Source organism: Takifugu rubripes, chromosome 14 (genome assembly GCF_901000725.2).
Source record: "Takifugu rubripes chromosome 14, fTakRub1.2, whole genome shotgun sequence".
Taxonomy (NCBI): Eukaryota; Metazoa; Chordata; class Actinopteri; order Tetraodontiformes; family Tetraodontidae; genus Takifugu; species Takifugu rubripes.
The window spans coordinates 14,531,272-14,557,359 of record NC_042298.1 but is presented as its reverse complement, the minus strand read 5'-3'; the positions used below and the strand labels follow the sequence as shown (position 1 = coordinate 14,557,359).

Genomic DNA, 26,088 nt, shown 5'->3' with positions numbered 1-26,088 from the left:
GCGTGATAAATGAATCCACCCTCAACTCTTTACATTTCCATAAACAGTCACATTTCATGGTCAAGCCTTACTGAATACTTTCACCTTGTCCATCAGGTTGATCTTGGACAGACTTAGGAGAACTTCACCCTTGCTGCTCTTCAGGCCTGGAGGCCCCAAGTTTGGGAATAACGGAGAATTCTTCAGCTCGGTCTTTGGGTCGTCCACCGCCCTCCGAGGCTCCGACAGTCTGATCTCCATGACCATCAGCTCCTACGACCACGTCCCAGAGCGTCCCCACCTCGCCCGGGATGTAAATGGTGGGCTAGCAAAGGCGGATACACCGAGCCAAAAACATGTTTTCCTGTCGTGTTGATTGTTTTGTTAGGTCTTTTTCACCCCTAGGGAAACACTCAACAGAGAGAAAACATACTTTAATTTATCTAAATGGTCACATCGTTATTTAATTAACACATACTTTATGTTAATGCTTATGCAAAAAGTGTGTCCATGCAGACTAATGCTTATATTATCTGTAACGGTGATAACATTTAAAGCTGTGTTTCCTTTCTTTAAATCACTTTGCGCAGTTTACCTGATTCTGAGATCTTTATGCTACGTCATTAGCGTGTTTAATTACTTCTCAAAATCAAACATTGCCCCAGATCGTACTTTTTAGCATCGTTCATTCTTTTTTGAATAGTATGAATCCCGTTAGAAACACATGAAAACACTGTTTCCATAGAAAGCTTTGTCGCGGTTTTTTTTTGTGAGTCATCGTAAAACTCCAAGTCCCAGATGGCCTTGCGCCGCTCGTGCGTGTGCGTCGCATGCGGCGCAGGGAGGACCGGAGAGTGCTCGGAGGCGGAGAGTCAGTCGGCTCGCTGTGGAGCTGTTGTCGGGCTGCAGGAGGAGCCGACGCCGCCAGAGGAAAAGAGACCGACCAGGAGACGCCAGCGCCGCTCGGATGCGCACCGTCGGCGGCTGAATTCTGTCGCTTTGCCCCGCCTCAGCGTGGACGGAGCCGGGACCGAGTCCACGGACGCGGCAGCAGCCCCGAATTGAACAAACAGCCAAAAAGAGAGAGAGAGAGAGAGCGAGCGTCAGGAGGTAAGGATGGAAACCCCGACACAAAACTGCAGCGGAAACCGTGAATTGGCTAAAAAATGCGCTTTAACGGACAACCGGTAGACGGCAACAACTGGCTTTATTTTAGGTGTAGTTGCGAGTGTTCGCTGCTCCGGACGGGGGGGCTGCACCCCCCCCCCCCCCCCCCCCCCCCCCCCTGCTCTCTGGAGGTGTAAACGGTATCCCATCTGAAATGGGTGAGGTTTGCTCATACAAAAGACTTGTGCTGCCTTTACGCGCAGCGGGGTCGGTGAATACTTGTAGCTTCCGCCTCCGCGCACGAGCGGCGAATGGAGCGTTCCTGGAGCTCCGGGCCGGTGCGAAAGTGCGTGCGCGTCGATCGCTGCGTTTGGCTGCGTGACAAAGTGCGTGCCGCTCGGTCGTGTTTGCATTTATTTGCAGAGCAGCATGCGGACGGAGGAAGGACGAGCTTAAACTCTTCCCCCCCTCGGTTTGGAGCTTGTGATTGAACGCGGTTGCACGCTGTCGCGGAGCCGTGCGTGCGGATCGACACCGTAAAAAGCCGTTAAAGCCCCTTTAAGGTGAGGTTACCTTCCGCGCAAATGACCTGCTGTAAGTGCAGGATAAAGAGGGGGGTTGGTCCTGATTTGAACCCAGCCACCCCCCCCCCCCCCACACACACATGCAGAGTTCAGGACGGATGTGGACTGTTTGGGATTTAAAGCCTCATAGGAAGGAAGGGGGGGAATCAGTGGATGGACTGGAGAAACTGGATGAACCCCCTGCCAAGAATGTAGTTGCAGGGCTGCAGGCAGTGGTGTGTGGAGGATGGCAGCCTGGCATGCACACCTCCCACCCCAGGAAGAGACTTAAGGGACTAACGGGAAATGATTCCCTGTGGGGGGAAAAGTTACGTTCTGCACAAATTTGGCCTGAACTGAAGGGATCTGGTCAGGGGTCCCGAGTCAGACGGTGATGCTTCCATTATCACCTCGTTCTACTTAAATTTGGTGGTTATTGTGCCAGGATATGCATGAATAAATTACAACACGTGTAGCTAAGCAACAGGAACAGCAAATTTTCTCATCTTATGCGTCGTTTTCACGGTGTAACATCGAGACGGACGGCGAGTAAATGATGATTGCGCGAGATTGTTGCGCGGAATTGTGCTATTGTGAGGCTATAAATGGATAATTAAGAGAAATGCGGCAGGTTATATAATGTAATAAACGCCTCTGATGTCATAATATCCTCTCGCTGTGTTGATTTTCCTTAGTTTAAAGTCCAGTTTCCGGTTCCGGGCTTAATGACACAACGGTGATCACATCGCGTGACACCTTTCCTGTGGTGACGCCGGAGCGAGCCGTCACCTGCTCCCGTTCTCTTATCTGGTGGCTGAGCGGGTTAATGAGTTCTGGTTGTTACTGAATCATGATGGGGACTAGATTGAAATAAAGAGCGCCATAAAACACGGATGAATTACTTCCGGCCGGGCGGAGAATCCCTGCTGTGGAGGTGTTTTGTGTCTCCAGATCCTTGTTATGATCCGATTAAAAATGGGTGAAAGTGATCGGCCGCTCCCTCGTTCCAGCCTTTAAATGTGAATCTCTGTGTGTTTAACAGGGAGGAGCCCAGACCGGAGTGTTATTGGAGAAAATGAGCCCGCGCTGGCAGCCTCTTCCCTGGTAATGTAATGGAAAGGCACCCCGGCCCGTCCTGGTAGCGCCTGACATGCATCAGCAGAACCCCTTCGGCTGCTCCCATGGCTAATTGCACGAGACGGTGGCGCGCTCAGGAGCCGGGTGCCCCGCCATGCCCCGCCATGCCCCGCTGAAGCAGCACGCTCACAATGACACGGAGCCCTCGACCAGTGGGAAAGCTGTGGAAAAAGTTGGTGGAAAACCTTCGTTTTGGGCCTGGATTCTGATTCCCCCCCCTCTTCCTTTTTTGAATGTTGACCTAGATATTCCATCTGCAGCAGCCGTCTGAGCGTTCCCCGGCGACTTCCGCGCGAACGCAAACACCGGGGACGTCACTGACATTTCAAACTGTGGAAATGGGCGCTGAGATTGTTCCTCTTGGAGTTGAGATCGCCAGAGGCGGCGCGGCGGGACCCCTATGAGGAGGAGGAGCAGGGACAGCAGCTCTAGATCAAGATGGCTCAAACCAGTTTGCTGCAGGGGAAGCGCTTTTACTGCCGGGAGTGGGTCTTCCACAAGATCCAGCACTGCCTCCAGGAGAAAACCAGCAACCTCAGCGGAACCGGCGCCTCTCCCAGCAAGCAGCCCCCGCTGGCGCCCGCCGGGGGCGTGTCCAATCCCGGCACCCTGACGTCTGGCTCGGCGAAGCCGGGTAGCTCCTGGGGGGTTCTGCTGGTGGGGGGGCCGGGCAGCGGGAAGACGGCGGTGTGCACGGAGCTCCTGTGGCCCACGTCGGCACAGGGGACGCAGCGGGGCCTCCAGCAGCAGGGCCTGGCCTACCACTTCTGCCGGGCGGACGACGCCGACACGCTGTCCGTCGGCGGGTTCGTCCAGAGCCTGGTGGCGCAGATCTGCCGCAGCGGGCTGGTGCCGGGGTACGAGGAGAAGGTGCGCGATCCGGCCGTGCACGGCACTCTGCAGCCTGGGGAGTGCGAGAGGAACCCCACGGAAGCCTTCAAACGGTAAGGGAGCCGAAGGATGATCGGTGATCTCAGCTAAAACCCCAAACCCCTCCCCCCTCCTGACCCCTGGCGCTCCCCTCCCCCCTCCTCACACAGCCCCGCCCCTGCAGCTTATGTTGCGGTTACACTCCCCCCCCCCCCCCCCCCGCTGGTGGGAGTGTCCCTGCTTGGCCTCGGATTCAGGCGTCGTTACGTTTGCTCAGCTGATTTCCAGCTCTGATATTGACGGCGTCTCTAAACGAGCCAACAGAACCTTTATTGGGCCACGACTCGGCGACGTCTTACCCGCCCTCATAAACGAGTCGTTGGGTCTGTAAGTGGTGCAGAGCGTCCGCTCAACATCCACGCGTCCTTTGGGGACCCAACGTATAAAGCAGTTCATGCCGTTGATGCTCTTAATGGCTAAAGCAATATTGCACAATTAAAGCCACAGATGGTTGAAATTAATATTTCTGGCACGAAGGAAGCAGCTGGTTTGCCAACAGCCAAAGACTAAAGTAGATTTTATGCTTTTAACTGCTTCAGAGCTCAAGAAAAGATTTATTTTTATGGTGGGAATTCCTTTTGAGGGACTTAAAAGTCTTTTTTTATTAAAGAATGTCACTGATGTTAATGGAATAACTGGGGGGAAAAAACCAAAAATCCAAAAAATTGGGACGATACGGCTGAAATAATAAGTTTAAAATGTCAGGATCCATGAGAATAGTTCGAAATTCCAGCATGATAACAACGTGCACAGGGAGCCGTGCACGTGTGAAAGTGCAGTACAGTAGAGTCAGACTCCGGGTGCCCTGCCCGGGCATGTAACCCGACCAAGATGGACTGTTGTAGTCTGAGGCTTTAAAGGGACTGGGTGTGTGTGAGGGTGTGTGTGTGTGAGGGTGTGTGTGTGTGAGGGTGTGTGTGGGAGGGAGGGAAGGATAAGTAGGTCAAACGTTCAGCAAGGCAAATCTTTTTTGAGCACGCACCTTTTGAGCCCAGCGGTGGCGGAAGCGAGCGCCGCCGCCGTCGTCCGCTCGTCCTCGCACGGCGCCGCCGACCCGCTCGGGTCACCGCCGGGTCACGAAGCGGCGGCGCGTCCGTTGTTTTGCTGACGTCAGCTTTCCCTCGGGGCCCCGCCAGACACCACCGCTGCATCAAAAGTGTATTTTCGTCTTCACGTTCCGTTGTGAGCCCGACATTTGCACAGGGAATCTTCGATATTCCGTCTAGTCGGAGATCTGGTTGGGGGTGGGGGGGTGGGGGAGGTGGGTGGTGGTGGAGGGGGGGGGGGGGGGGGTGATGCTGGTCTTCTTCACCATCAAAGGCAAACAAGCGGTTTGTTAGCAGTAAAAACACACCGGTGACGTCAGGACTAGTTGGGACGCGTGTTTTCACGTCCTTGAATCCACAGAATTCCGAGCAGTTTGGGTCGTTTGGCCGATATTCTTCAATGATTAACTGCCCGGTGGAGACCCTTAAAAATGCTTCCGAGTGTGAATTCTTTGTATTTTTCTTATCTGCCTTCTTGGAGTTACAAATAAACATCAAAAGTTTTCTCTCCCACAGAGACAGCAGAGGTCAGATCCAGTTTCCCTCCAACATTAACTGGGATTTAACTCAGTTAATCTGGTTAAACATTCCCACAAACCCCCCAGATGTCATAAATAGAAATAAAACGCTGGCCAAACACATTTAGATGGGACATTTCTACAATTTAACATTCTGCATATTCAGCAGTTTGAGTTTACATAATTTAACTGACTCGTGGGGAATTAAATGTAATGAAAGGAGAAGCAAACCGGACAGTAACGATGGATCACGGAGAGGAACAAACGATCCAAAAGTGGCGTTAAAACGCACCTAAACGACAGCGGCATCAATTATTTATCCCTACATTGATTTAATCTATAAATCATCTGCAAAGAAACATGTTTTGGTTATGAAGGTGCCTGAAGGAGCGTCTTTAAATCTTAAGCTGTTTCAATGGAAAATCAATATCTTATGGATTTTCTTTTTTTCCACACCTCTCCAACTTTCCTAGCGTTCATTTTAATTCCGCATCTTCCCGTTGATTCCTGCGGTGATGTGCTAGCAAAGCAAAAGCCTGTCAGCAAAGGTGGCGGCCCACAGTCGGGCCGATCCAGGAGGCCTCCGCCTCGCTCGGATAACCGCCTCCGTCACTGGGAATTGGGCTGCCTGAACGGGTCAAAGTCATTTCCATCTCTGACTCCGGGGTCGCAGCCTTGTTGTCATTGTGTTGGCAGGTTCGTTAGCGAGCGGATGGAGCCGCAGAGCGTCCAGCATCTTTGTTCTCCCGGTTTTAAATCAGCCCTTTTGAGTTTTCAGCCAACGAGTCGGCCTCCTGCCCTTCGGCATTCCACACCCTCCGGACAAAGAGCTGCTTCAGATAGGTGGAGTTAACCCAGTCATGTGAGTCTAACCAAAGGCAACAGGTCTCTTTGTTGCTGATGGGACGGACCTTTTATTTTACTGATGACCTTTAATAAAGTCCAGTTTAGCCCCGTTCGTTTACTGGTGGAAAATTCCATTTGAGACTGGCGCGTGTGCGGTTTGGGAATGCCAGTTTTCCATTGAGACTGCCAGGACGAACAATCAGCGGCCCGTTTGGAGATGAGACTCTCCCTTCCAGCTCGCCCTTCCTGTGGCGCTTTGGACAGCAGCAGTCACATTTATTTGTTATTTTACTTTTTTTTTTCCAATTTATTTCGCCCGTCTCTCCCCGGATTGTTGCGTTTGCCTTCGGTGTCTTGCAAGACAAACAAAAAGGTTAAAACGCCCTTTAGCAGCTTTAATCCAAAAATAACCAGGAGCTTTGTAGCTTTTTCTGCTCTTTTGTGTTGACTTTTCGGCCGTGTGGGCGCCCCCCCCCCCCCCTCCCTTATTGGGGTTAAAGGACGCTAAATGAAAACGACCCTGCGCCTTTCATGTGGCGCACGGCGGCGGAAAAACCCGCAGCTGATTAAAAACTGGAGAAGAGTCTCCGCCGCTCAGCCGGAGTCGGTGTGTCACGGCCAGAGGAGCAACGCCGGCGCGGCTGCAGCCATGACTCAGCAGAACCGGGGCAGCGGCTGGTTCATGGCGCCATCGCCGCGCGTGGGTTTGTTTGTGTGCGTCCGTAAATGGGCCCATAACTCGGTCGTATTGCTGCCATCCCGCGCCATAAACCAGGCTCCCATGCGGCGCCGCTCCGGTTGGGTGACATAAGAGGACAGTAAGGGTCCGTACGGGAGGCAAAAGCACGGCATGTTTGCCGACGCGCGCGCCCTAACGTAAAGCTAACGCTCCTCAAATAATGTCAAGAACTGTACAAGCATCAGTTGGTCCTGGAAAATGCAGGATGGCGGCAGGTTTGAGTTGGCGCGCAGCCGTTTGCTTTGGTGTGGTTCCGCGGCGGTCCAGCAAACGCCTCCGCGGGGTCGTTCCGACGTCGCCCCGCTTGGATTGGTGCGTTCGAATCTGTGACATCACAGATTCCCACCCCCCAAAACCATAAAAGCGGCCAGTAAAAGCGTCCATGTCGTTGATGTTGGACCCTAAACGGGCGTTTGTCCTGACTCTTTTTCCGATCTCCAAGGTCTGAGCCTCCGTAGGCGAGTACGGAGCGTGAGGGCGGGAGGGGTTGTTTTTGGAAGGGAAAAAGCAGCGGGGAGGGGAGGGATGAAATTTCAGACTCCTCTGACAGTGTTGGGTGGCGGGCCAGGAATGCACAGCTCGCCCGGGCTGGGAAGAGCCCGGGGATCCGAGGAATGCACGTCGGTCGTTAAAGAAGTGCTCTGTGTGTTTACACCAGGGCTCCAAGTCATAAATGACTTGATGTTGCAACTAGAGCCCCGAAACGAAGGACGAGTGGAGACGTAAAGCTCAGGCCGAGGTCGCAGCGACACGCACGTCACCGTCCTCCGGGGGCCGGATTTAACACTGACCAGGGTTGAGTGTTCGGTGTGGGGGCATTGGGGGAAATTAGCGCCAAATGTAACATTAAGCATGTTGGATGGACCCTCGGGTGCCGTCACAGGAGTGCGAGTGTTTAATGTTAAAGGTCATTATTGGCTCATGCTCCTCGGACAGCTGGAATCATTCGTCCGCTTTGGATCCAGAGAATCGATCCCAAAAAAAAAAAAAATCCATGAAGCTGTAAACGGCCTTAGTTGTTTTGCTGATGAGGTTGTGGTTCAAAAGGTTTGATGTGGAACCTTTAAGAGGCAGAACAGAACCAGATCTGCACACTCGGAGGTCCTTGAACGCACCATCAACTGCCATTTCCTGCTGTTTGACAACAGGAAGAGCAAACTGGTTTCATTACATACGCATTTACATATGCAGCGGAGCTAGAGGCTCGATTCTCATCTCCTTTTTTGGGGGGTGGAGGGGGGGTAGCTGCTTCTGCAATAACAGGAGATGGAGGAGATGTTCTTCAGCGACCTCTCACTGGGATGTCTGATGAGTATTTTAATGTCAGCAGGGATGCGTGGCTTTCCGAGACTCGTTGACATGATCCACTGGACACATTCTGAGACCCAGTTCTGTGTTTTTTGATGTTTGCGGGGGGGGGGGGGGGTCCTCAGAGGGTCGGGTGATTAAAGGCACCCGTGGGTGTAAACATCTGTCATCAGCTTCCTGATTTGATTCGGAGCTGTAGGAACACTAATGGAAATCAGATTTGGAGTTTTCTTGATGGAGGGATGCTCCAGAACCCCCCCACCCCCCCCACCTACTCTTCGTGTCCTCCTCAGAGTAACGAGTGCGAACACGTTGATGGTGCTGATGTTCGCTCTGATGCAGGACTCACAGAGGGAAACACACCAGGACAGGAGGGACGGCGTCCCCGTTCGCTCCAGATCTTTCCAGCAAAGCTGAGCAGCCGTCCTGCAGAGCTCCTCCCCCCAGGAGAGCGGGGGCGGGGCGGAGGCCCGGGGCGGAGGCCCGGAGCGGAGCGGAGCGCGTATTCCCCCCTCCTTCCTAACGAGCGGAGCGCCGGTGCCGCGGTGGAGTTCGGGGTTTGTGCTGACTCCATAAAGCCAGCGGTGTAAATTTCCCCGGCCTCTGGCTCCGCGCCCAGCGCTGCCCCGTTGGCACGGACACGCCGGCTAAATGCCTCACTTTTGCGCGTTGCACGGCGGGAGCAGCGGGCGCCGCCGCCGCGAACACGACACGACAGATGGCGGGTGCATTAGGTGCATCCTTCCCTCCTCTTCCTCTCTCTCTCTCTCCCGTACCCCTGGCCGTGAGGGCTGGAGCGAGCACCAGAAGAGCTGGTGCAACTGTCCAGCACCTCCGTGTGTGGGCTTAAGCACTTTCATTCCTGGCTCAGGTACGCTCCACGTTCGTCTGGCCCACTAAATCAGCTTTTCCCCCGGCTTAGCTTCCCTCCACCGTCACGCCGAGTTTTCTTTGTCCGCGTCCGTCGTCTTTTCAGCCTGTGACAGGCTGAGAGTCGCTGAATTGTGGGAGAAGAATGACTCTTTGTTTTGCCCACTTGCTGTCACTGTGGATTTGATTGTCTCAGTGGGCGACACGGTCTCTGATGCAACCATGCACACACACACACACACACACACACACACTGCACCCCCGTGGATGGACATTCCTTTTGGCTAGGCTCCCAGATGGTGCTGCAGGTTCTCTTTGCACCACAGTGGCCAGAATGAGTGATTGACTGTGTTTCTCAAAGGCTCGGGACCATTTCAGCTCTGATTTCTGTCCTGTCAAGTATTCAGACATGGGGAGAGACAAAGGTCTAAAGGCAGAGTTTTATAGAAGCTTTGGTTCAGCCGCCCATTGTCCGCACGCCGGAGGAATGAGTGGAATTTTAGAGATTTTTTTTAATGTGTAATTAACTTTTGTTTGTTCTTCTCTAGAATAGCAACAACTTTTACTGCCACCAAGGAGGTTTTTCCATTGTAAATCATAAAGTTTTGCACGGGTTTAAATGTGTTTGAGTCAAAATAACACGAACAGGCAGCCTTTTTTTTGTGTCTTTCTCTGGTTCTAATTCTATTGTAAATGATGGAGGAAAGTTAGGGATGAACTCAACAAGTGTGGACGGACAGAACGCTGGGGAGGCCTCGGCCGTCTCTGCTTCGGGGTGTGTGAGGATCGTTTAAAAGCTGGCCTGAATCTGTGGACGCTTTAAAGAAAATGGCTTTTAGGGCCACAGGCTCGTTGACAGGCTGTAGAACAGCCACGAGAAGCCACTTTAAAACATTATTCTGGACTTTTATGGCCAAGTTCTCAACCAGCGTCGATTCCATTAATCCCCCTCTTGAGGGAGGTGAACGATTTTATTTGCGTGACATCCACCTCAGATGCCCCGACGCTGCCGTCGCCTCTTAAATTAGGCCCTTGCACTGATTACATGATTCGCTCAGCCCTTCTCTAAATGTTTAATTAACCTAGACCCAGATTAAAATGTCACTACCATCGACTCCTCTGATCCCTCATCACGGCCTGTTGAGCCGGACGTAATGCTCTAAGTCTTGGGAAATGACATTTTCCAAAACGGATGCCTGACCGGCGGCGGAAAACAGCTGCAACTGAACATTTGGGCCCGCACAGATTCAGAGGCCCGCACGGGGGTCGTGTTTACAGTTAATGAGGGTATAGTTGGGGTTTCAGTTAGGGGCTCACAAAGACCTGCTTAGGGTTGGGGCCTCACAAAGGTAGGATTACTAGTATGTGTGTGTGTGTGTGATTGGCTGCGTCTCTTCTTGTCAGAACTGATTCAGAGCCGTTTATCAGGCACGAATATTCGCGCTGTGGGTTTGACATCTTTTCTGCGGCATCATCGGAGTCATTGAAAAACTTTTCTTTGGCCTGAATTCAGTAAAATCCTACAGTGAAGTCTCCAGACGCTCCGGGGCCGGTTTTTCTAGCAGACAAAAAGGCCGCGCTGAATTATAAATGACTTTCTGCTCTGCTTGTTTTTGCAAGCTTAAATCCTCCACACACAGTCTGTTAATGGATATAATTGGGGTTGGGTTGAGGCACATTTAAACGCCTACGGTTCTGACCGTTTGAGACGGATGAACCGGGAACGGGAGGAAAAGCCTCTCTTGCTCGCTGGGGAGGTGAAAACAAGTTCCTCCACGACTGTTCTCCAATGTTGACTCAAGATCTCCGAGAACTTCGGTTTCTTCCTTGTTTTTTTAAACGTATTTACGTAAACAGTTGAGGCCTTTGCCGATTTGTCCAACGCTGGTCGGTAACAGGATGTCAGGTGACATCTGCCCCTCCTCTGTCCACAGATGTGTCCTCCTGCCTCTCCTGGGCGTGAAGCCCCCCCAGCAGTCACTCTTCCTGCTGGTGGACTCCATCGACGAAGGCTGTCAGCTGGGGGAGGGAGAGCAGAGGTCCTCCCCGGGCTCCCCCAGGACCATCGCCGAGCTCCTGGCCAGCCACCACGAGTTCCTGCCCCCGTGGCTCCTCCTCGTCTGCTCGGCGCGTCGTCAGAACAAGGCCATCACCAAACTCTTCACGGGTAAGCACCCCCCCCCCCCCTCGGTCCTTGCTCAGACTCCATATTTGGAGCCATCAGTGCTGCTTCACACTCGTTTCCATCAGCCGGACAGTTAAACTCGGGACCAGGGTCCCCCGTTCCCAACCAGCGGCCCGCAGCACTTCCTGCCGCGCTCCCCCAGCGGCCGGTAACTTCCTGGCTGCCTCCTCTGCGGTGATGAGCTGGCACAGCTTTAATCAAGGACCTAAGTGTGTGGGAGGAATTCTCCCCCACAGAGCCGCGGCGCCGAGTGTACCCATGTTACCTCTCCCAGAAACCACTGCATGTGGGAGCTTCTGGACCTGGTTACGTAACGCCCACAGCGGTCCAGATGAGACGGGAGGAGCCCGTCGCTGGCCCATATGTTCCATAGTGTTGCCTAAACTGGCCACCCTGCGTTAAATCCTCATTAGATGCTGGTGCCGGGACGGTTTTCCCGAATGCTTCCGTGTTTTATTCCTGTGGAATCTGGACAGAACCAGACGACAGAACCAGCACCCAGGATTTGTGACGTTCCGCTGCCTTTGTGCTTCCTCACCGGTCGCTAACAATGCGGAAATACAAGGGGGAAAATAGCTTAGCGGCAGCAGCGGCGCTGGGAATGTGAAGGGCCTGAGAGAAACAGGCGGCCAGTTTACCGTCCTCCTGGTCTTTTCTGCTTGGTCGGAACACGGCGAGATGAAGTCAGTCTGTGTATTTTTGGGTTTTTTTCCCCAAAGGGCCGTTTGTGGGCGTGAGTTCACGCTCTGGCTCAGTTCCAGAAGGACGCTGGTGGAGGTGCGTAGGCATATTTTACACTAGCTGGCAACAAACATGGATTTGAAACGGATCACGCGGCCAAGACGGCTGGAATAAAGCTCCGATAAGTTCGTCTTGTTTCTCGTTTCACCGACGTCATCGCAGATAAACCAGGAAGAGCTCCATCGGTCTCGCCAATTAGGATTTGAGCTGCTTCATGGGGTTTTAATCAGCACTGTTAGCACAGTAGCTTCATAGCACGAAGGTTAAGGGTTCCAGTCCCGGTCGGTCTTCTCTGTGTGGAGGCGAATCCTCGTACACGTGTGGGTTTTCTCCCGGTTCTGGTAATAAGAGGCATTTAACTGGGATGGAAAATACAACCGTTTAGGTTTTTTTTGTGAAGTCTGATGGATTCAGGGATTCCTGTGGCTTTAATGTCGGAATAGTCAGCTGTTTAATGTTATTTTGGAAGTTTGAGCCCAGGGATTCCAGCTGCAAAGGAAGCGAAAAATGACTTTGGCCCAGTTAGAAGAGCTGCACACATTTAGGTCGCTGAGTTCTGTTTACCAGCATGTTTATGTGAAGGTCACCTGGGTCCTCTGGTAAAACCCTCCGTGCCAGGGTTGTTGTGGAATTACTGACTCCATACGATGACCTCGGATTCAGAGATTGAGCCGAATATTCCCGAATGTCGGAACGTCAAGGACGGATTCCAGAGAAGCAGCCAGAACACGACGGATCCGTCCCGGTGGACCCGGACTGGCTGATCACGCTTTGGTGGCGTGGACCGTAAATGGCGGTGAAACGTTAGCTGAGAAGCTCGATGGGGAGGGGGCGTTGGGGGCGCTCCGGCTCACCCGTAACACCCCCCCAAACCCCCCCCCCCCCCCCAAAAAAACAACCCACCGCCATCACCATCAAAGCGCCAGCGTAGGCGCTCGATGAAATCCAGGACCGGTTCTCACATCATCCCCAACCTTCACGCACGACACAGATGGAAAAGTTTTATGTTTGATTTCCTCTCAGCAGCAATTTGCATGAAATCGTGTTTCACGATGTGCGCACGCTCGCGCGCACGTGTGTGTGTGTGTGTGTGTGTGTGTGTGTGTGTGTGTTAACGCCGCCGCTGTATCGGACCCAAATCTTGGGATTGTGTTTTTAGAGTCACTCCGGGGTGACAGCAGAGGAACGTATGTGTATAAATAGCCGTAAATGCTAATTCAGCCACTTCTGAGCGGTTGTTGCTAGACAACCAGCCGTTGATATTGTTTGAAAGGAATTTTTTCTTGGAACAATCTGATAAACATTATCATCTCCTCTCCTCCAGACTGGTTCTCTCCTCTCTTTCATTGCCACTTTGATGACGGCCGAGCGTTTGGGAAGCTTTTATTCCAATTGCCCGGCAATCAAGCTAGAAATGGAAACCTGTGGAGTGGAATCAGAGCCAAGCTGAGATTCCTCCATCTTAAAGCTCTGAAGGACACGCGAGGGCCCCGTTTCTCCATTTTAATTATTTAAAGGCTCCTTTTAAACTTAACGTCAGTTCTCGGAATCGTGAACTTTTCTCTTCCAACTCGTCAGGCAACCGGGGAAAAAAATCCAGTGTTGGATTTGGAGGGAAATGCTGGACGGCAGCAGGATTAAAGGTCGGCGTGTGTACGTGCACAAAGTTGACGAACGTGGACGCTGTCGATGCAGCGTAATTAAAGAGAGATTTCAGATTACCCCCCAGCTCATTAGTCGTTGCCCTTTTCCAGGGACGGTTCCAACCAAACGGTTCCCCAACAATAGAAACTGCTCCACAAACCTCAACGTCTTGTGCTTTCATGGGCCTCCTCCTCGCTTCTGTTATGCTTTTCCGCCGTTGGGGTCAAAGTTCAGACGGCAGGCTGCGCTCACGTGCAGGTCGGAGTCTATTTTTGAGCCTGCCGAGTGCGTGCACGAGCAGCTCAACCCAGCCGGATCATCGGAGTTTTCGGTGATGTTACTTAGCTGAAGTTGAGTTGATGTTTTCATCAATGCGGAGCCCCGGGGCTGCGACCACGTGACCTTCGGCCATTTTGCCTCTGCATTATTTCAGAATGAAGCTGGATCCTGTTGAGTTTGTGCATCCTGCCACAACCTTTGTCCTCTGCTTTTAGCTGCTCTATTTGTTTTGTCTACACTCCGTCTTCCGCTTTTACTTCAGCGGTGGAAATTCTTTTGCGTGACCGGTGTGTATGGAGAGATAAACACATTCCTCCACTTAACCTTGTCCTCCTTTTGCCTTGTGAATCATTTCCATTCATGCAGGACTTCAGCATATGAAACAGAGGCCGGGAGGCGGCTAAAAATACCCGTCATACTGTTTAGAGGTGCAGGAATGTGTTCTTGTGGAGGCCGTGTGGAGTTTCCAGTTTAACCTGGTCGGATGGGGGCTGGATGACTGCAGGTGTGTGGAATGACCCACGCTGACCCACAGGATCTGAATCAGCCAGTTTCTCCTTTATTGGTTCTACTCTGAGATGAGTGTCCCCGCACCACACAAAGCTCTGAATTCCAGGATCCTTGCTCAGTGGTAATTCCCCGCGTCTGTCCGAGAGGAATGTGCTTTCTACACCTCTGAGACCCGGCAGGAAGGAGGAGGCGCTCGGGATCCTCGCATCCGCCCGACCAAAGCTCCACAAACAAAGACGGTTCTGTTTGCCGGGGAGGAGGAGGAGGAATTCTGCAGTGTCCCAGCGCTCCGATCACATGACGACTCCGATTCTGCCTCACCATTTATATATTAGATTTGACTGGTATCGATGGAAGATCCAAACCTTCTTTAGGATGTGGGTCAAACTCAGAATTGAGGTCAGTGACGGCAGACCTATGTAGGGGGGGGGGCATTTGCTCCGCCCCCCTCCCCCCCGTCCTGGCTCTGCCACTGTAAGGCCACGATAGGGTAGCAGAGTGGAAACACTGAGGCAGCGGTTTTCAGCGCGGAGTCGTGCAGATTCCGTGCCAATAAAAGGAGGCCCGCGGCGAGACGGAGAAGCAGAGGAGAGGGGAAAGAGAGGGCGGAGCGGAGGTGGGAAACACGGGGACGGGATTTGAAATAGAAGCGTCCTCTCAGGCACGCCGACGTCTCAGCCTCTCGGCGCTGTCAGACTCGCTGCAGACGTTCTTGGAGTTTTGTTTGCATTGTTTTCCGCAGATATTCCCAGCGCTCCCGGCCTTGTTAAAGCAGCTCCAGTCTAATTTTAATCCCAACCACCCTCGCAGCATCTGCTCCGGCCCAGCGTGTGATCATCTTATATTGCAGGGACGTCACCAACGGTAATGGCTGCCATCTGCCCCCTTCTGTGGAGCCGGCGTGCCAGTCAAAGGCGGCGCCGCTCGCATATGCGGAGGCGACCGGGAGCATTAATGAGGCGGAAGATGCGGGATTATTTACCCGCGTCTGTTGTCATCAGTTTAGTATTGGGGCATCTGCGCTGCGGAGGTGAAAAGGGATGGGCAGGATGGCGGTGCAGGTCTTCCCTGAGGGGCCGGGGGCGGTCTGAGCTCTCGGAGACGGCGCGTCGCTCCTGCCGATGCGCTCGTAAAACACCGGGATGTTTCTCTTCTTTGCCGGGGTTCTTCTCTCAGCAGGGAACTCTGGGATCGGCCACACAGGCTCCCAGAGCCGCGGCTCCCTGTGAATCACAGCTGTAATTAAGACAGTTACTGTTTTGGCTCCGCGCGAGGAATGTTACGGCGCCTCCCGGGAGGCATTTGGACCCGGGCTCACTCATTCTCTCATCTCCTGAGTCTTCCTAAGTAACCCAACGGTCTTCCTCCATCGCCCACCACCGACCTTTAGGTGGGCGGAGCTTTTCTTTGAGGCTTCCCGTCCACGTCGCCTCCCGGTGGTTGAACCTTTCCCCACCCAACGGCCAGATCTGATTTAGCGCCACTGATCCCCGCCACACCTCCCCGAGCAGCCCAGAGCGTGACGGAGGGAGCGGACGCGCGTTACGCGTGCGCGTTATACGTGCGCCGTATGCGAGGCGCTGCTGGAGGGAGCGCGGGCTGTTCTGGCTGACTGACAACACCGACACAGTTGTGAAGCAAGGAGCACGGTTTATTTCTCCAGCACTGTGGAATGCTCCCCGGAGGAAGACAAAGGCGGTTCGGCTCACTGACTCCCCACTAAATGACATTTCACAGCATCATTTAGAGGCCTGGATGTGTGTGTTTATGCGGAGGCGGCAGATTAGCTCTTAAATTTGAAGTAAAATCTATCAGGGATGAGATGCCAGGGACAATTTGTAGCCGTTACAGTGGAAAGAGCTCCACGCTCCGGGCAGAGGTCACATCCAGTTAAGTCCAGGTTAAAAGAGCAGCACATTTAATTAACTAACCTCAAAAAAAGAGAGGCATCGGGAGAGCCGAGTCAAGTTGGGGTTTTCATCGGTGAGGCTGCATGTTGAGCCTCTCTCTGGAGGAGCTGAAGACCATAATCCCGGCCTGAATACTGTAATTTAGCAGCGTGCAGTCTGACAGCCTGGTAAATTACAGGTCTGCAGCGTCTGCGTCTGAAACCGCCTGCAGAAGCCCTGCAGAACCTTCTTCTCCTGCTCCTCCAGAGGTGATGCCCTTTGGTTTGTGGCGTGCCCCTGCTCTCCATCTCTGGAGACTCTTTGCTGCTTCAAAGACTCAGGTGAGACCGTGACTCCGCGGTATTTGCTGTAATTTAAAGGCATTGGAATTACAGCTTAATTCAACTTTAAGAGGCATAAATGCTGTGCAATTCCAGGGTTTTCCAGGGTTGCTTCGGGGGTAAAAGGGGGGTTAAATTGCTAAAATACCACGTTACCTTTTAACCTACATGCCAGGAATAACTTTGCAAGTACCTGATTCCACACCAGGCTGCCACAGTTCTCCTCCTGTCCACTGGCTTTTTTCCCCAGCCAAAGCCTTCCCAAACTGGTTCCAGACCTTCCCGGCACCGGCTGATAGCAGATAATGGCTCGTTTGAATTGACGGCCAATAAAACCTGGCGCGCTGAACTGAAGCGGCTGCCGCACAGGTGAATAGAAACATGTGCTCTCAGAGCCTAACTGAGGTCACCGGCAGGTCAAATAAAGAAAAATTGAGGACATTTGATCCGGGGGGGGGCAGCGGACCCCAGTCACGGAGCTGTTTGGCCTTCGCGCCGTGTATATTCATCAGTTTGGGCAGAAAAAACTGTCAAAATAGCGGATTCGTTGCTGCAGCTGTACTGACAAATGCCCAAAGAGACCGTTGGAATAAGTTTAGTCTATTTATACTCTGTTGCTTCCATTTTGGTCCGTGCGCTCCTGGTGAAACGTGCACTTTTCACTTTCCCAGTCGTGCGTCCAGCTGCATGCTGGGACGCTGCGGTGGCCCAGGTGTGCAGCCTCACCATGGGCTCCTTTGTGACTGTTTCAATGAGCTGCTGTCATTCAAAAGCACCCCTCCCTCCCCCTCCCCCTCCACCACGCTGAGGTCGGCGTGCCCCCACCCCCCCCCCCCCACCTGACGGGCCTCCGTGCAGTTGCACCACAACAGGTTTGACTGGAAACCATTTCACACGCAGTCAGAAGCTGCGGGCGTGTGCAGGCAGGCGCGTTTGCTCTCTGCCTCCAGTGCAACATAAATGTAACTGTTTAATCGTTTGGGCGGCCCAAAAAAAAAAAAAAAAAGTAGCGCGCGCATAAAAGGCCTCATCCCGTGGACCTCCAGCAGGATCGCCGTCGTCTCCCCTCGCTCGCGAATGCGCCACGTTTATCGCAAGATAACGCAGAGAGCGTCGTCTGCACTCACCCGCCGGAGCAGAAATTAGAGGGTGCGTGTTGTCAAACAAGGAAGCCGCCTGTGCTTCTCCCAGTTTAAACAGCAGCAGCCCGTTTCAAAGGGCCGTTGTTTGCAGACCCTTGGAGCCCGCTCTCGTCCACATACTTGCGTTGGGGAGGCTGGCGCGGCCGGGGTGTTTTTGGAGCGGGGAGCAGCGCAGCTGTCGAGCAGACGTTTGTCGAGCGGGGTTTACTGGAGAGCTCGGGGAGGAGGGCGGGCAGGTTCAGGTTTCTCTTTTCTTTTAGATCCGAGATGACGCGGCTTCGCGCCGACGCGGCGATTCGCCCTCCAACGCCGCCCCGGCCCGGGCTCGGACCTCTGGTCTCTCAGCTGACGTTCACATGCTCCCTCATTTGTCATCTGAAATATTAATCTGGAAGGCGAACAGTCCCTCTTTTGTGCGTGGAGCTCTGTCTCCGCTGGCCCGGGTCCAGTCCTGTAACGAGCAGCAGCTGGCTCCGAGGCCTGTACTCGGGAGCTGCATCCCTCACTCTGATGAATGTGTCATTTGTTGCTTGTTTAGCACTCGCTTTTGTTCCGCCTCGAACCGTCCCCGCACACATACTCGGCCTGTTTGTGTAACCCACTTAGCAATGGCGCACAGCTCCCGCCTTCAAGAGAAAAAGGTCTGAGTGTTGGTAACCGACGGATCGTGCGTGCGCTGCTCACTTCCTGTTACGCCGCAGCTGCTCTCCGCGTTTGTGGTGGAGTTCGGAGCGGTAACGCTGCAGAAGCTTCGCGACCTCGGCGCCATCCGCCATCTTGAATGGTTCTGACTGCGTGTTCTCTGCTCTCGGTAGCTTCCTGCCGTCAGATTCCGGCCTCTTCTGGTCCCTGTATCTTCAGAACGTGTGCTGGGAGTAGTGGAATGTAGAGAGTGTTTATTCGTTAGGTCCCCGGAGAGAATCCTCGTGATCCATCAGCACCTCCACCGGGCCTTTATGCACACATGATGCTGTTCTTGGTCTCTGAATTGGACAAAATACTGCAGGTCAGAGTCCTTTTTTTAGCTTCTTGCTAACCTCACAACTTGCTCCCCCCCGTCGGTGGCCTCTTCCGCTCTTGCTAAGTGGGTTTCCTGTTCTCCGCTGGACCAAACTCAGGATGTCCATCGGGTGTCGATGCACCACTGAGATGCACTCGTTCTGTTTTTCTTTAAAAAACGTAGAACGTGAGAGGACGTAGCGCGGCTAGTCCGACCTTCGGGCGGAACAAAAGAACATTAAGGGTCTGAAACAAAAGGAGACGAAGAGGAATTGAATGATGGGCTGAAATTCGACCTCAGCTGCTTGAAGTTGGCGCCGGAGGACAAAACCGCCGCTCGCATTAGGATTACGAGGATCCTTCCAGCAGATCTCCGATTACGTTAACGTTTGCGCCGAGGTTTATTTGAAATCGGGTTTTCTGTGCCAGCATTTCTTTCTTTTTTTTGGTCCCTTCAGCTGCTTTCTTGCTCCCTGTGCACCGGGTGAGAGCCAATGGTGCGCAGGGAGGGAGGGAGGAAGACGCACTCAGTCACTGAAAACAATGACAGGCTGAAAGTGGGTTAGGGTCATTGGGTTTTTGTAATGACTGTGCAATTACGTGGTATAAGGCTGGGGAGCGCCGCTTTATAGCTCGTATTAATCTGAACAGCTGCCTCCTCCCCGCGCGGCTCCTTCCGCCTCCAGACCTGAACGTGCTGACTAAGCTTTTTTTTGATGCCAGAGTGTAATAGCGTGGACTCATCAGGTGACTTGACTAACCTTTGCTGAACTGGAGAACAGCACCACCTGGTGGCCACATCTGCTGCTGAGAATCACTCACCTATGAAGGAGATCCAGATGTTATGGGAACCCAGTCGCATTCCGCAGTTTCTGCTTTCATTCCACGCGATGTGAAGCTTACAGACGCCTGTTTGGTGGGAGGTGTCAACACGGTTCATGACTTTAGCAACGATGGATGCTAAAGTGAAAGCAGGGCCAGAAGTAGCTAAATAGTTCTGTCTGTTTGTGTGCAAACACGCAGAGAGAAAGGGGATTATTGAGATGTACAGTTGTTGTCGGGCTTATCTTGAACAAACCCAGAAGCAGAAGATAAGGTGTCCGCTGCTCCCAGATCTGCCCAAACAGTCGGCAGCGGCATGGGAACTCTGCTTATCAAGCTTCCAGGTGTGTTGGACTCTGGCCCCCTGGGGAGACACATCCCACAGCACATTCACGTCATGGGTTCTATAATCACAGCAGTCGAGGCTAATTGTCAAAGATAAAAGGCTGTTTTCACAGGAAAGCCCCCAGAAGTACTTCCTGTTAACCATGAGATGAGGCAAAGATTTAAATGTGTTTAAAGGGTCAGTGTTGGTTCATGGTCTATCCAGCACAATTTAAAGGAAGGAGACTTTTCCCACAGTTGGAAGTCATAGTAGTGCCGTGTGGGAGCACCAGTGAAAGAGCCTTTTTTTATCCTGCCCCAGTCACCCTGAGAACCACGGGAAGTGCAAATATAACTGGCAAAAATGCTGCAAGAGCGCAGAACCATGACCAGTTTGTTTATACATGGAAGCACGTTGACTTCATGCCCATTAGTCCCAGATGTTGTGAAGAGGAATTCCCACTAAAGATCTTTCCATTTCCAGCATCGGTGTGACAATTCCCTGTTTTTGAAGGTTTTAAAGGTGCTCACTGGGAGCACTGAGAGGTATTTTAGACCACGGATGTTCTCCAGGCATGGAAATCAAATCTGTCCTGCTTCTCCTGAACAGCAGCACAGCTTTTATTATTTGATGTAATTATCCCAATTTGTCCGTTTTTCTCGTGTATGTTTTTTCCCTTTTCCTGTCTGGTTCACCAGACGCAGCACCGTCCACTAATTGCCACTATTTTGTTTTCTTCAGTTCTTCTCTGGCATTGAGTGAACGTGAACTCCTGCTGCTCACGTCTGCCTCCAGCAGCCGGAATTCCGCCGACAGCTTTTTTTAAATAAACAGCTTTACTGTTGATAATTGCATTCCGAAAATTGAAGGTTGGTTTAAAGTGATTACCCAACGGAGCACGATAAGTGGATATGATCAAGGTCAAACGTCCAGGGAATGACTGACGAGGAGACGGAACAGTGCTCTTCTTACACGCTTGTGTTTCTACACATGGCTAAAAATTCCTCTTCTCTAAATTTTTTTTTTTTTTTGCCCCTCCAGGATTCCGTAAAATTAGCCTCGATGATCTCCGCAAGGCCTACATCGTCAAGGATGTGCAGCAGTACATCCTTCACAGACTGGACCAGGAGGAGGCTCTGAGGCAGCACCTTACGAAGGAGACCGCCGAGATGCTCAACCAGCTCCACATCAAGAGCAGCGGCTGCTTCCTCTACCTGGAGCGGGTGCTGGACGGTGTGGTGGAGAACTTCATCATGCTCCGCGAGATCCGCGACATCCCCGGGACCCTGAACGGCCTCTATCTGTGGCTCTGCCAGAGACTATTTGTCAGGAAACAGTTTGCCAAAGTCCAGCCCATCCTCAACGTAATCCTGGCCACATGTAGGCCCCTCACGGTCAAGGAGCTGTACCACGCCGTCTGGACCAAAAACATGACTCTGACCATGGAGGAGTTTCAGAAGAAGATGGACATTCTCTCCAAGCTGCTGGTGGATGGCCTTGGGAATACTAAAATCCTTTTTCACTACAGTTTTGCCGAGTGGCTCCTGGATGTAAAACACTGCACCCAAAAGTACTTGTGCAACGCGGCAGAAGGACACAGGATGCTGGCCATGAGCTACACGTGTCGGGCCAAGCAGCTCAAGCCTGGGGAGGTGCAGGAATTTGCCCTCCACCTCGTCAATTCCAATTTGCAGATCGAGACCTTCAACTTGGCTCTTTGGATGGTCTGGAATGGAACTCCCACTAAAGACTCTCTGAACAGCTCCATCCCTAAAGAACAGGAGGTCCTGCAGCTTCTGGTGAAAGCCGGAGCTCACGTGAACAACGAGGACGACCACGCGTCTTGCATCGTGCAACAGGCCCTGGAGCGAGAAGACTCCATACGGACGCTGCTTGACAACGGGGCGTCGGTGAACCAGTGCGACTCCAGCGGAAGAACGCTGCTGGCCAACGCCGCCTACAGCGGAAACCTGGACGTGGTGAACCTGCTCATATCTAGAGGAGCAAACATGGAGCTGGAAGACAACCACGGACAGACAGCACTTACTCTGGCTGCACGGCAGGGTCACACCAAAGTGGTCAACTGCCTGATCGGCTGCGAGGCCAACATCAACCACACGGACCACGACGGGTGGACCGCCCTGCGCTCCGCGGCGTGGGGCGGACACTCGGAGGTCGTGTCGGCTCTGCTTTACGCTGGCGCCAAAGTGGACTGCGCCGATGCCGACGGGAGGACTGCTTTGAGGGCCGCGGCGTGGGGAGGACATGAAGACATCGTGCTGAACCTTCTCCAGCACGGGGCCGAGGTGAACAAAGCTGACAATGAAGGAAGGACGGCCCTCATCGCCGCCGCGTACATGGGCCACAGGGAGATCGTGGAGCATCTCCTAGACCACGGAGCCGAGGTTAACCACGAGGACGTGGACGGCAGGACCGCCCTCTCTGTCGCTGCGCTCTGCGTTCCTGCCAGTAAAGGTCACGCGTCCGTGGTGAGCCTTCTGATTGACCGGGGGGCCGAGGTTGACCACTGTGACAAAGATTGCATGACCCCCCTTCTCGTGGCTGGCTATGAAGGCCACGTGGACGTAGTGGATCTCCTTTTGGAAGGGGGTGCCGATGTGGATCACACCGATAACAACGGTCGCACTCCGCTCCTCGCTGCCGCCTCAATGGGCCACGCCTCCGTGGTCAACACCTTACTTTTCTGGGGGGCCGCCGTGGACAGCATTGACAGCGAGGGCAGAACCGTGCTGAGCATATCGTCGGCTCAGGGTAACGTGGAGGTGGTCAGGACTCTGCTGGACAGAGGTCTGGACGAGAACCACAGGGACGACGCCGGCTGGACGCCGTTGCACATGGCTTCGTTCGAAGGCCACCGCCAAGTGTGCGACGCGCTCATCGAGCAAGGCGCCCGTTGCACGGAGGTCGATAACGACGGTAGGATCCCGCTGATATTAGCTGCACAAGAGGGACATTATGACTGCGTGCACATTCTTCTGGAAAACAAGTCCTGCATCGACCAGCGGGGGTATGATGGGAGGAATGGACTGAGGGTGGCGGCACTGGAGGGGCACAGGGACATCGTTGAACTGCTGCTGAGCCACGGCGCCGACATTGATTACAAAGATGCAGACGGACGCCCGACGCTCTACATCCTGGCACTTGAGAACCATTTAGCCATGGCGGAATATTTCCTCGAGAACGGAGCAAACGTGGAAGCTTCCGACACCGAGGGCAGGACGGCGCTCCACGTGTCTTGCTGGCAGGGGCACATCGAAATGGTGAGGCTGCTGATTAACTACCACGCCGACGTCAACGCTTGCGACAATGAGAAGCGCTCCGCCCTCCAATCGGCCGCGTGGCAGGGACACACAAAAGTCGTGCAGTTTTTGATCGAAAGCAGCACACACGTGGATCACACGTGCAATCAGGGGGCGACGGCGCTGGGCATCGCAGCGCAGGAGGGACACATCGACGTCGTCCAGATCCTCCTGGAAAACGGCGCCGACCCCAACCACGCCGACCAGTTTGGCCGCACGGCCATGAGAGTGGCGGCCAAAGGCGGCCACTCCATGATCATCAAACTGCTGGAAAAGTACGGGGCCTCGACCCTGAACGGCTGCAACCCCTCTCCAGTCCACACCATGGAGCAGAAAACGCCGCTGGCCGTGACGGGCAAGATGCAGTCCCTCACCATCAAATCAAGCAGCTCTGGTAGCACGGGCGCAGGAGACGTGCAGTTGTCCGGGCGCGGCGTGCCCAACGGGCCCGTTCATGCTTTCAGTTCGCCCTCGGAGTCTCCGGATTCGACGGTAGACCGGCAGAAATCCTCCCTGTCCAACAACTCCCTCAAAAGTTCCAAGAACTCCTCTTTGAGGACCACGTCGTCCACGGCAACGGCCCAGACCGTCCCCATCGACAGCTTCCACGGACTGACCTTCACGGAGCAAATCCAGCAGCACTCGCTGCCTCGCAGCCGGAGCAGACAGTCTCTCGTGTCCCCTTCCTCCACCACCAGGTCCACCGGTCAGCAGCCGTCGTCTCCGGCCAACGACTTCGACTGGTCCCAGTTAAAACCAGCCCACAAATCAACAAAAGCAAGCAAGATCGGGAACGGGACGACAAACAGCAAAGGAGCCTCGGGAGACAAGAAAAAAGGCAAGAACGGGCCGCCGAGCCAAGGGCAGGTCCTGGAATATGAGATGACGCAGTTCGACAAGAGAGTCGCCCTCAACAAGTCAGTCGCAAACATCGGCGTGAAAGACCCTCACTACAAGATCATGATCGGCGGGTCGGTTCGACCGGACAGGGTCCAAGCCCAGGACCAGTTCTTCATCCAGCAGCAGAGCTGTTCTGAGAAGAAGAGGAACGGCATCATGACCAACCCTAACTATCACCTCCAGGGTAACCAGGTCTTTCTCAGCAGAGTGTCAATGCCGCGGTCCGCTCCGAACCGAGGCCATCAGGAGGTTCTGGAGAACTATCCCATCGGGGAGACCGAGCTAAGCCTTAAACAAGCCCTGAAACTGCAGATTGACGGATCGGACCCCGGCTTTAACTACAAAAAGGAGACCCCGTTGTAGCTGGTAAGACATGACACCCTTCTGATGAGGGTCATCTGACATTTTTCTTCTTCTGCTGAAACAAACAGGTTTTTTTTCCCCCCCCGTTTCAGATGTCCTGGTTCCGTTTGTCCTGCAGACATCGTAGGGGACGTGCCAAAGCAACTGTCATCTGCGTAGAGCGGTTCCTTCATCAGTGAGAGACCTCGGAGGGACTCTGACCTCTGACCTTACTGATGCCTCAAGGCTTAGCTGGACTGATGCATCGATGTGCCTGCGTCTGTTCGCCTCCGTGCAAACATTTTAATTTAAAGTAATGCTATTTAATAAACAGTGTATGCACTTTGAGTAATATGACAGACATACATTTGTTCTATCCATTCTGTATCCCATCCAATAAGAAACATACCAATGCCTTTTTTTTTTTTACTTTGTTCCGTCTCTTTTTCACACTGACAGCAATGTGCCGCGAGTACGTTGTCACCGATCGCAGGATGTAACAGCGGTTTGCCTCTAGCGCGTCGATAGTCCGCCTTCCTAGAGACCCCCAATAATCCGTGTTAACCCTCATCAGTGTGCTAAACCTATGTTGTGCGTAATGTGTTTATAATTATTTTACAAGTGTATTTATTTTTGGAACAAAAAGCCACTTTTTTCGCTGCGTTTTGTGTTGCGCGACGCTCTACCATGGTGCTGTGTTCAGAAGCTGCCTCCCGAGTTCTGTTGGCTTTGTGCATCATTATGAATAAATACAAAGAAAGCGGAAGGTTTGTTGATTTTGTTTTTTAAATTTTGTCCCTATGGGATTTTTGATTTTTTTTTTTTTTTTTTTCGTCAGTGTGTTTAAAAACCCGCTAGCCGTCAAAAGATGCTAAATTGCAGGTGTTGGAGTGACGGGTTGGTCTTCATGTTATCTGCTTCAGAACAGGAAACGGGTCCGTTCCACCACGTGTGCTAACAGTTACTGGCTAAAAATGGCGGGTCATGCCGATTTCTCGCTCGACGCACATTAATCTTCGCAGCTAATGACGCTCTGGATCGTCCCGTCTAGCTCCGCCCACACAGCCTCTAGTACCACGTCAATAATCTGCCTGAATCGGACGGAAACCATCTGGTGTAAAATGTGGGTTCGTTTCCAATTATCGCTGCTGGATTGTTTGGGGCGTGGCTACAGGAGGCGTGGCTCCGGGGGCGTGGCCCCAGAGGCCCTGCTATAAAGACCAATCGCAGCTGTGGAAGGTAGAAATCGCAGAACCGTGAAGCCAAAGTTGACTTGTAAAAATACGCTTGTCTACTTTTCTCCTTCCGTGAGAAACCGAGGGAACCGAAACATCTGGTTCTCGTGAGTGCCGTTAGCATCTGGTTCTGGCGAAGGACCAGGACGTTCTCAGCTGTGTGGAGGTTCGTTAGGGACGAAGGTTCTGGTTCCTCGTTTCCGTCTGTCAGCGCTGATCTGACGGCCTGGTTGGTTGTAAATAGCTTAACATGTACATTCGACTTTCATTTACAGAATTCCTGTATTATACGAGGTGGAATTTTCTGATGTATATTAAAGTGCTGAATAAACATATTTGCTTTACTGCTGAGAAACGTCTGCTGAACTTCT

General features: G+C 53.0%; 1 protein-coding gene across 1 annotated transcript; it reads left to right on the top strand.

Annotated features, from left to right (window-relative positions):
- Window positions 1–861: 861 nt before the first annotated feature.
- On the top strand, window positions 862–26,072 carry ankrd50 (ankyrin repeat domain 50). The gene is made up of 5 exons (XM_003970664.3): window positions 862–1,089; window positions 2,692–3,730; window positions 10,978–11,210; window positions 20,962–24,506; window positions 24,596–26,072. Exons 2-4 carry the CDS (start codon window positions 3,225–3,227, stop codon window positions 24,501–24,503), a joined length of 4,281 nt encoding a protein of 1,426 aa, XP_003970713.2. The 5' UTR covers window positions 862–1,089; window positions 2,692–3,224; the 3' UTR covers window positions 24,504–24,506; window positions 24,596–26,072.
- The last annotated feature ends 16 nt before the right edge of the window (window positions 26,073–26,088 follow it).

Coding starts and splice junctions, on each gene's coding strand:
- ankrd50 (XM_003970664.3), top strand. CDS start 3,225: ATGGCTCAAACCAGTTTGCTGCAGGGGAAGCGCTTTTACTGCCGGGAG. Junction 3,731..10,977: donor CCCACGGAAGCCTTCAAACG/GTAAGGGAGCCG, acceptor CTCTGTCCACAG/ATGTGTCCTCCTGCCTCTCC. Junction 11,211..20,961: donor CATCACCAAACTCTTCACGG/GTAAGCACCCCC, acceptor TTGCCCCTCCAG/GATTCCGTAAAATTAGCCTC.